This window comes from Enoplosus armatus, chromosome 13, assembly GCF_043641665.1.
Source record: "Enoplosus armatus isolate fEnoArm2 chromosome 13, fEnoArm2.hap1, whole genome shotgun sequence".
In the NCBI taxonomy this organism is placed as follows: domain Eukaryota; kingdom Metazoa; phylum Chordata; class Actinopteri; order Centrarchiformes; family Enoplosidae; genus Enoplosus; species Enoplosus armatus.
Genome location: NC_092192.1, coordinates 3,184,006 through 3,195,085, shown reverse-complemented (window position 1 = coordinate 3,195,085; position 11,080 = coordinate 3,184,006). Strand labels below are relative to the sequence as shown.

Below are 11,080 nucleotides of genomic sequence, written 5' to 3'. Positions count from 1 at the left end.
TCTGCAATCGTTCAGTGCATCCGCCTGGAGAATTAGTGCCTCCAGCTGTTTATCTTCATTGGCTCAACTCCTAATATTTGCGTAAGAGTAGTGGATTGAAACCTACATACATTTGCATTTTCTTTTGCAGATTATCTGACAAAGTTGTTCAAATGTGTGTTTAATCTTGATTGACTATTGCTGCTGTGGAGGCTCGTGGAGGAACACATTTGATGTTGGTTTTTCCTTTAATTTAACACCCGTCTGTATGAGGTTCTCAGGATTTCAGAGTTTCTGTTATTGTCTGAATCATGTTTGTTTTTGTGTCGTCCTTTTTATATTAAACAGGAAATAAATAATGACTACATGGCTGCACAGTAAAACCAGTGCCAGTCCAATTTTAATAAACTGTCGGTCAGATGACTTTCTCTTGAAATAAGTGGTGACCTTGAAGTTTGAACTTCTTCTTCTTTACCTTCTCTTTTGCTAGAACTCTTCCTCCCTCCCTTCCTCCTCTCCCTCTCCTCCCTCCCACCCCAGCTGGACTCCCTGCATTTTGTCCGTCCGGTGTCGCCTTCCCAGCGGAGCGTCCTGTCTGCCGGCGTCCCAGTGGAGGCTGGTGATGTATATTTGATGAGCGGGTGCTGGGGACCCTCTGGAGGGCCGCGGCTACAGCAGGACAATGGGCCTCGCTCAGGTTTCCTGCTGACCGTCACCGACACTGCTGCTCTTTTTGTAGGCAAGCCGGTGAGTCAGAGCTGGAGTTTCAGCCAGGACATCAGACCAAGAGAGGCAGAGTTACAGCAGGGCCAGACCCAGACCCAGACCCAGCACAGTCCAGCCTGATGCACAGCTTCAGCTTTTCTCTCTGGAAAGACACGAAACAGAGAAATAAGCACCTGAGTTTGAATTCTAATGTTTAATTATCATGTTGATTTGATCCTTTTAAATGGAGTAAACCCCTCAATAGAAAATGGTATTAGATGATCATTCATCTAATATGTTGTGTGTCTAATTTAGGCTGAAAATGAAAGTTGAAAATAAACCTTTTCAGAGAATAATATTTAATTAATTTAATGAGCTACTTACAAACGTATGTAAGCATCAACACAGGATATTGAGACACCTGCAGCTTTATCCTTCTTTCATATCTCGCCCTATAATTTGTCACTTTTACTCCTCTTCTCTTTATAAAACACTGTTTTATTAACAGTAATGTTGTACTATTTAGTTGACCCTGCTGATTTCATTTGCAGGGTCACACAGTCACACACACACACACACACACACACACACACACACACACACACACCTGCATTATTATTAAACTGATCATAATGAAGTGGATTGAACTTTATGTAGTTTGGAGTTCTCTCATACTCCTCATATTACACCTCTTAAAATAAACGAAATCCAGTAAAATCCGCTTTTTGTTTGTGTTCAGTTTGTCCATATTTTGTAAAGAGTTTTAATAAAAGAGAAGCTCTATTATTATTATTATTATTATTATTATTATTATTATTGTTATTATTATTATTGTTGTTGTTGCAGATGTAGCAACATATTCATACAAAAAGGGGGATTACCTGGAGACCCGCACCCCATCAACCTCTCCGCCCCCCCTTTGACCCCTCCCCCTCGGGGTGAGCCTTTCTTGGGGTAATTATTCCGTCTTATCGCGCGCGTGTCTGCCCGCCGGAAATCCCCTTTTTGATTGACAAGCTGTCGCCCCGCTGACCCCGCGCGGTTCATCTGTAAATATTTCATCGTCTGCTGTTTGCGCTCTTTAGTTCCCGTTCAGGCCTGTTTATTCTTTAATTGAGGGAAGTGTGTGCGCGCGTAGCCTGTGCGTGTGTGTGTGTGTGTGTGTGTGTGTGTGTGTTGGGGGGGGCACTACAGCCACAAAGTAAATGAAGCATGATTAATTAATGTATTAATTGCCAAGAAAGTGAATGGGGTTCAGGCGGAGGAATTCCTGCCATCAATTAATAATTGGAGCTGAAAATATCTGTGTGTGTGTGTGTGTGTGTGTATGTGTGTGTGTGTGTGTGTGTGAACAGGCTCACAATCAAACCTATTTGTATTTGTTGCGTCGTTAATCCGGGCAGAGCGGAGGGATTTCAGGGCCTCATCACAGAGAAGCAGCGAGGCGGTCACCTGAAGTTTTATCACCCAACAGATTCTTTGCTTTTCTGTCCAGTCAGCTGTGTTTTCTGTCTGCAGGCGGGAGAATGAACAGTTTTAAAGATGAACAGCCCTCAGATGATGCGGTGTGATGTGTGAGCGGACAGCAGCTGATCACCTGCCCGCTGTTTGAAGGATCTCTGCAACACTCTAAAAAGGATGTTTCGGATATTTCGGCGTCTGATGCTGCCAGAGGCTCCAGGATCTCAAACAGACATTTAAACACGCCGTTAAATAATTCATCTTCTTTGAGCGTTTGAAGGCCACACTCACCTTTTCCCTCGTTGACGTTTAGTTTCACCACTTTCAGTCCTCGAGGCCCAGTTTATTAGTTCTTTAATCCTGACGTCATTAAGCAGTGAAAGCCTTATGTCTGACCTTTGTAACTTTCTGTTTTCAGTTTGTTCCCACTTCTTTGCCTCTCAGTCGGTTTTCTTTAACAGGAGCCGAATTCTTCTTGCAGGTGTTGATTTTCAGTTATTTCAACGAATATTTTTTAACAGTGCCAATCACGCCGCATCCTTCCTCGTTTCTCTTCCACGGCGAGCCAGGCACGCTTGGAGGCGTGGCTACAGTCGGGGATCTCCACGTGATTGGCGGAGGCGTCCAGAGGGAGGGAGTGAGGAGCCACCAATGAGGAGGAGCCTGCGCGGCAGTGGTCCGATATAGGAGCTGGAGGCGAGGAGCATCTTTATTATAGAACTCATTTACAGGCGAAGAGGAGACAGGAGACCCGCAGGAGCCCAGGAGTTACCTCTCCTTCTCTGGTTCTGTTTTTAAAGCGAACTGCACCTGCGACCCCCGTCACGAGCTACTTTACATTCTGCGCGCAGAAGGTTTTCCTCCCACGTTTCTTTTTTTTTTTACAAAATCACAAAAACTGAACCCAACGAGGACGACGGACAACGACCCTCCCTCACTTCTGCAATCATGATGTCGATGAACAGCAAGCAGCCTTTCGGCATGCACCCCATCCTGCACGAGCCCAAATACACTCCTCTGCACTCCAGCTCGGAGGCCATCCGCAGGGCCTGTCTGCCCACTCCGTCGGTGAGTCCAACATTTCACTGCTCACTTCCTGCAGCTCCTGTCGTTTGCAAAAAACTTCGAAACCATCAACTTCCAAAATGTCTCGGGAAATAGTGAATTTACACATTGCCGGCAGGAATGTACTTTTTTTTGTCTGCTAACTTACACAGAATGATTAGATGTGGAGTTTAAACTACAGCGAACAGAATCACTGGCCCTAAATTCTTCCCTAATGTGTTTCAGTATGTTTCGAGAATCTGATATATGTTGGTTACTTAAGTCAAAATCTCCCCATTTAAGCACCAGAAGAAAAAAAAAACAGAGCAAGAAAGGCGACCTGTTTGGACACAGCGGGGGGAATGAAATAAGTGCAACAGTAAAGAAATAACACAGATAAATTAAATATAGAAGTTAACAAAATGTGTGAGACAAACGAGATGTGGACCTGCCAGGATGGCCAGGTAGCACCAGCAGCACAAAGAGGGCAATCTGGTTACTTAGAGCAGAAAGTCGGTGCGCAAATACGCACAAATGCGTCTCTGAGAAGCCAAATCCTGCATTCAGGGGAGAGCGAGTGATGCTGCTGAAAGTGGAGGAAGATAAAAGATGAAGGAGGAAGCGGCGTGGGTCCTCTAAGCGCGTGTTATCTCATATTGTCCCATTCATATTCAAACTCACATTCGTCTCATTTCATTGTCCGCAGAAATTATTCAGGAGATCGTAAATATTAATTTTAAATGAATATCCATCCGCGCTCACGCACTCCGGCGCTGGGCAGATCCAGTGGTGTCCAAGCTGCATGTCGATTACATTATTGGACAAGTAAGAAACGAAATTAAGTGAAAGTTGCATGGACATTTATTTTAATTGTTGCCTTTGCATTGAGGCTGTGGAACCGTCTACATCCTGGAAAATGTCTTATTACGCTGCTTAATATTCCAGTTTTAAAAGTGTGACCGGTGGTCCACCGCAGAAAGAAAAGTCAAATTAAACGTGAAACTTTCACAAATGCTGTAAAATATATTTAAGGTGTAAAAATATCAGTAACTTCACTGAGTGATGATGAGTTATCTTCTTCCTTTTTAAACCTTTACTGCTTCATTTTAAATTAAAGTGAAATGAACTGAAATGAAATGTTGGTTGGTTGTATTAGATTCCACAGATCTGAACACGATATATAAACATGTCTTTATAGGGAAATTTAAATAATCCTCCCTCGAGATGATCCGTGTGATAGGAAGCTCGAGCGTGTGGAAAAAATGAAATAGTTGAAGTCAGGAAGAAGCTTTCTGTGAGATTTCCTCCTCTAACCGGCCTGACTCTGCTCCTCCCGCAGCTTCAGGGCAACATCTTCGCGGGCTTCGACGAGACTTTGCTGCAGAGAGCCGAGGCTCTGGCCGCTGTGGACATTGTGGCCCAGAAGAGCCACCCGTTCAAACCAGACGCGACCTACCACACCATGACCACCATGACCAGCATGACCTGCACCCCGACCTCCTCCTCCGCGCACCTGCACCACCCGTCGGTGCTCACCTCCCACCATCACCACCACCCGGGGCACCACCAGCCGGCGCAGGGCCTGGAGGGTGACCTGCTGGACCACCTCACACCGGGTATCTCCCTGGGAGGCATGCCCGGCTCGGACGTCTGCTCCTCGGCCTCGCACACCGCCCACGCCGCCCACATGTCGGCCATCAACCACATGCAGCACCACCACCATCAACAGTCCATGAACATGCACCCGCACGGGCTGGGGTCGCACGGCTCCCTGGGGACCGGCGGCTTAGACTCGGAGCCCGATCCCCGGGAGCTGGAGTCGTTCGCCGAGAGGTTCAAACAAAGGCGGATCAAACTCGGGGTGACCCAGGCGGACGTGGGCTCGGCCCTGGCCAACCTTAAGATTCCCGGAGTCGGGTGTCTGAGCCAGAGTACCATCTGCAGGTTCGAGTCCCTCACGCTGTCGCACAACAACATGGTGGCCCTTAAGCCGATCCTGGAGGCCTGGTTGGAGGAGGCGGAGCGGGCGCAGAGGGAGAAGATGGCCAAGCCGGAGATCTTCAACGGGGGGGACAAAAAGAGGAAACGAACGTCTATCGCCGCCCCGGAGAAGCGCTCCCTGGAGGCTTATTTCGCCGTGCAGCCGAGGCCATCGTCGGAGAAGATCGCCGCAATCGCCGAGAAACTGGACCTGAAAAAGAACGTGGTCCGGGTTTGGTTTTGCAATCAGAGGCAAAAGCAGAAACGAATGAAGTTTTCTGCGACGCACTAAGAAAACCTGCGGGTCTCTGCCGCGTTTACAAAAAGACAAATCAGAGACAAGCTGCTGCTGCACACTGTCAGAAAAACAAGGTACACCGTTGTGCCTTTTGGTCCTGGGGGGCGGAGGCGGGGGCGGCTGGACCTGTTTGACTCACACTTCAAAAATTAAATCCATTTTAACAAGTCATTTAATCTCTTATCGAGTCTCAAGGTAAAAGTTTCCCACTCGGTGACTTTTGCTCTCATGAAGTCCTGAAACGAGACGCTGCATCGCCTCACCGGCTGAATTCGGTATTTAATGAAGAAAGAATAATGGACTAAATGTCTTGTTAAGATCCGCCTCGTGAAGGAGCAGCATTCACAGCCGAGTGCCTGAATCCCAGTTGTGGAAACGATCTGACAGAAAGTATTCAACACAGGCAGCAACTTCTTGCTTTTGAAGCATATGCAAAGAAAACCCGCCTCTGGAGTCTCTCAGCTGTGTTTCAGAGGTTTGGATGCGGGACACCTGGCGACTATTCTCCACTCAGTATAACCAGGAACTGTTTTTTAAAGGTTTCTGGAAAGGTTCAGCCTCAAAAACAACTGGATTCAACGGTGTACCTTATTTATTTGTTTTTTTTTACTCTGACAGTGGAGACGGAGCACCGGGACTGGGAGACAGACTGAGACCCTGTCCAAAAAACTCGAGACTCTTAAATCTTTATGTGGGAGAAGCAGATCGCCATCGTGGCGCAAAAAAGAGGGGGAACAAACGCTCCGTCCCATTCATTCTTATGGCAATTATTGTACAAAGAAATTTAGGCATAATAATGGCGGGAATCGAGGAATAATCGATATGATCCTCCTTAGTCGGAATAGCTTTTTTATATTTATCATTGTACATATTTGTGAATATGTTGTTGCACCTCCGTGTGTGGAAAAGCTCATTGAAACGTGTTGAATTCTTTTCTCCAGGTGTTTGTTTCTGTGGGGAAGTCGATCAATTTTGCGGGACAGATTTATGAGGCACAATAACTACTGTAACCCTCTGCATGGTTTACTGGTGGGGGGGCAGGGGGGGGTTTTCTGTGCGTTTATGGATCCAAAAAAAAAAAAAATGAAAAAAAAAGAAAAGAAAATAACCCCCCCTTCCCCTCCCCAAAGTGAACGCATTGCAATAAGAAGAAACACACACACACACACAAACACACGCACGAATACACACATTCACACGGTATAGCTGTGTGGCTACCTCATTACGCAAGTGTTGGCACGTTCATGGTGATTTAAAAAAAAAAAAAAAACACACGCTAAAAAAAGAAAAAGGAAAAAAAAAAACAAAGACGAGTAGGATGATGTTTTGGTTTGTTTTTGAATGTGTGTTTGTTCTCCTTTGTGTTCCTCTTCCACCGGTTTCATGGTGAATTAGGCCTAGAAGACTCACTGATGTGTAAACCTGTTGTATGTTCAAGTTCACTGCAATGATGCTTTGACAATCAAAATATTATTATTATTCATTTATTCAAGTTGTTGATCTCCCCCCTTTGTGTCTTCATGGAAATGAATCATTTTGTTATTATTATTATTATTATTATTATTATTGTTATTATTATTATGACTGACACCTTTCTGGAGCGCACTTTGTAGATATTCTGATGAAGGGAAATAGTCGGCCTTATTTATACATCATTTTCTTTCCAACACTTAACACTTACAGACGTTAAGTTATGTTTCGTTTTCTTTATGTTGCCCTTATTTATTTGAACTTAATTTATTTTGGAGGAAAAAAAAATACATATTTCATTTGTGACAGTGTGCTTTAAATGTGTCTGTGTAAGCGACAGAAGCTGAAATAAACCGTGCACGTTTTACTTCATCCTCTGACGGCCTTTCTTTGGAAAATAAAACATCGAATTAAACGAAAAGGTTCTTTTGCGGTTTCAGAAATGTGAAAAATCTGATTTTCCCCATTTGAATCTAACATGGCAGCATTTAGCCCCATAAAACTATCATTATTTATGGCATCAGAGCGCAGGCGAGGCCTGTGTTGATGATGGAGGTGTGAATGCGCTCAGAGCCGCAGCAGCAGCGTCTCTGTCTCCTGGACACTGACTGCGTGTCTGTGCAGACAGGAGGGCAGCTGCCGCTCGGAAACAGGAGAAGCCTGGAGGTGAAGGAGGTCCGTCTGAAAGCTGCTTCCCAGCGGTGATGAATAGGATCTGATACTTCAGCGACTCTAATATTGATCAACTTCGCTGGGTCTGAAGACCACGCGGCTCTGTCACGTGGAGGGATACGCAGGCAGGCCTCGTGGAAAGCTCAGAGGGCCGCTGCTGTTCAAAGTTACACAACTTATTAGAAACAAAAAGAAATAAACTACTCCAGATATCTGTAAACTACTGTGAGGTGGACTCCCCTCACATCTTCTGCCCCTCGTGGTTCAGCTTTGGCAATTTAAACCAAAGAAAGATATTGTCCTATATATATTATTTTTCCCAGAAGAACAAACACATGTAGATGGTAGATTTACTGAGGTCATGGCCCCCGAGAGACCCCCACATTAACTCAATGATCTATTCAGTTAACTGTTAAGTTACACTTTCTACATGAACATGAAGGTCGAAATTCGTCTCGACACGAGGGAAATGTTGATGTTCATTGGCCTGAAAGTAGTAACATTTAAATGCACTGAGTCTAAAACGACTCAGCTTATAAAGCGCTTGTTTTATATTTGAGAATAGAAACTCTCATCAGACTCAGAAGACATGACCTCAACGTGTTGCGGCCCTGCGATGTTTGCTGCCCTCCCTCCGTCTCTGAACCCCTCAAACATGAAGGGAACCTTCCTGAACTCGACCTGATGACCGGAGGTAAAGCACCGTGACACACAACACGTGAATCCAGCTGTGTGAACATGACAACATCCTGGCTCCAAATTAAAAGTGTCAGATTCATTCCTTTCATTAACTATCAGCCTAATATTCAGCCCGGTGACATGATGCACGCACACAGCCAAAGCTCATCTCTCCTGCAGGCAGAAGATCAAGAGCACAACAACAAATAACCTCATTTTACATTTCAAAGCAGTGTATTGTGGCGGGAAAATACTCTTCTTGAATGGATGTATGTGCAGTCCACTTGTGGTCATGAAACCATGTTATTCCTCTCCAACAGATCTTTAAACACATCTGTTAATAATAATAATAATAATCATAATACAAGATACTCAAAGATGTCTTCCTCATTTTTTACAAAGTAAAAAAATATCCTCATTATACAAGAGAAGAAATAGCTGGAATAAAAGTAAAGTGGACATATTCCACCCAAACCATCAACATACAAAATAAAAGCACATGTACACGTGCAGGAGTCTTAAGTGTTCAGGCAGAAGTGATTAATGCAATCACAATATGGCATCTTATTCATCTCCAAACAGACAACAGTTATAATCAAATGTGAAGGTTTCAGTTTAGTCTTGAGGTTAAATTCTCCACCTGTCTGTGTTTATATATTTGAAGTACTTCTGCAGTATCGGTGTATTTTATTAGTATTTCTCTCTTTCTCGCTCCTCTGCTTCAGCAGCTGGTTTCAGCCCATGAACTCGTTATTAATGAATAATAAATATCGGCTGTTATGATACTATTGATTTTTGCACATGTTTGTTAAGAAGCTGCTTTTCTCTGTCGTACAACAGCAGCTCGGGCCCCGATCCCCTCGGAGCAACTCAATACAGGCCTTTAAAGCGACGCGTCCCGGCGTGGGGCTGGTGGAGGATCCAGTGGGTCACCAGCAAAGTGAGGAACAGCTGAATGTCAGTTTATCACTTGACTTTTGTTTTCAGGCTCCTCCTGAAGGTGTAAGGGTTCTGGTGCTTTGGATAATAATTCTGCAAGGAAACACTTGCATGCACATTTAATATAGATGATATCTTCCAACAACCTCTATAACGAGAAGCCAAATCTGCATGTGCATTAGACGGTATAGGCCAACTTATAGGTCATTTATATTGACGGGAAAAAGCTTCTCAGAGGGGACTCTCATCTTTCTGCAAAAGACAACAAATAAATAAAACAATAACAGTAAAGGACCGGGAGTCTGTCACAGGCTGTCCAACAAATACAGAGATGACTTAATATGACAGCAAATAAAGAAGAAACTAACAAACAAATAAACTCACCCAGAAGAGAAAACAATGACAACAGGCTGGATTTTTTTTTTTTACAAATAAAAATGAATGAGAATAAAAATGATATAAGTTGCTGGTGAAAACGTTTGTTCTAAATAAGTTGTGCTCTGCACCATATTCTACAAAATATGAACTTTGATATGTATTCTTAAAAGTGTTAAAATATTTATCCAATTCCAATTTAAAATATCAAATTTGATATATTTAATCCTACATTTTGAATCTTGCCGAATGTCTAATGTGTCTCACCAGCTTATTGATTTTAAGTTCAGAGGAGGAGAAAAATCCACTTCTGTATTGTGCATTTGTCAATATTTACAGATATTTTTTTTTTGCCTACCAGACAGTGGCTGGCATGTTGGTCTATAACAAAGAATGTAGTACATGGCTTCATCAAAGTTTAATCATCAAGCGGCCCTCCAGTTGAAGCCTATAAATTATATATAATTGACCGTGTAATCAATGTGAACAGTGTATCAAGCTTTCCTGAGACAAAGTGACGGGTGCAAATTATACAGAACAAAAAATAAGGACAAGCTACAATATTGCTATAATATTCCTAAATATATGGAGGTAGAAGTTATTTATTGTTTGACGTGACTTCATTGTATTTTATCATCCATAGTAACGCTAAAATATTCATATATAACAGCAGCCTTTCCTTTTGGTCGGCCTTCAGGACGTCACCACTAACTGATGCAAAATGCTTGTAAAATACACTGAGCGGAGAAGCTGTTTATTGTCAAGCAAATGATGGTGGTTTTATATTCAAGGGGGGGGTAAAGTTTAAATATATATAGTGCGTTCAGGTTTATTCAACGCATCCTTTACATAGCTGTTAGTTTCTCTGGATGAACCTCCGACAGAAAATGCACTAAAACAGGATGCTGTGATTTACAAGAAATCTGTGGTGCTTTTTTACCCCCCCCCCCCCCCCCCCCCCCCCCCCCCCCCTGCACGCTGCAGAGCACCTGTACAGTCTAAAATAGTTGGTTTAATAATTAAAAGCCACAAAAAATGGCTGTTTTTCCATGTGATCTGTCCTCCTCCAGACTCCACCCAGGATAGTGGCTGCTGCTGCTGCTGTTGTTGTTGTTGTTGTTGTTGTGGATGAGCGGATAAAAGAGCTTTTCCCAGGACAGCCGTAGTTAATTGTTTGATTTAAATAATTAAGAAACGGGAGGCCTCATTTTCCTCCGCTGTGTTTTCCTGTGACGGATCCAAACAAGAGAGTCAGACTGCAGCTTTCCAACGGCTCCAACCAGCAGAGGGCTGATGCACCAGAGTCAGTCAAGTGTCTCCAGTGATTTGCAGCCTGATGGCCGTCACCCAGTCTGCCTTCCTTTAAGACATTTTTTGCTGAGTAGGGATGTGGATTTTGCCTTAACCAGTCAGTGTTAAGTCAATTAAATAATGTCGCATATGACTATCATCTGATCTACCACCTCTACAGTCAAGGTT

General features: G+C 43.7%; 1 protein-coding gene across 1 annotated transcript; it reads left to right on the top strand.

Annotated features, from left to right (window-relative positions):
• Positions 1–3,093: 3,093 nt before the first annotated feature.
• pou4f4 (POU class 4 homeobox 4) lies at positions 3,094–5,461 on the top strand. Its single transcript, XM_070917711.1, has 2 exons — positions 3,094–3,213; positions 4,529–5,461. Exons 1-2 carry the CDS (start codon positions 3,094–3,096, stop codon positions 5,459–5,461), a joined length of 1,053 nt encoding a protein of 350 aa, XP_070773812.1.
• The last annotated feature ends 5,619 nt before the right edge of the window (positions 5,462–11,080 follow it).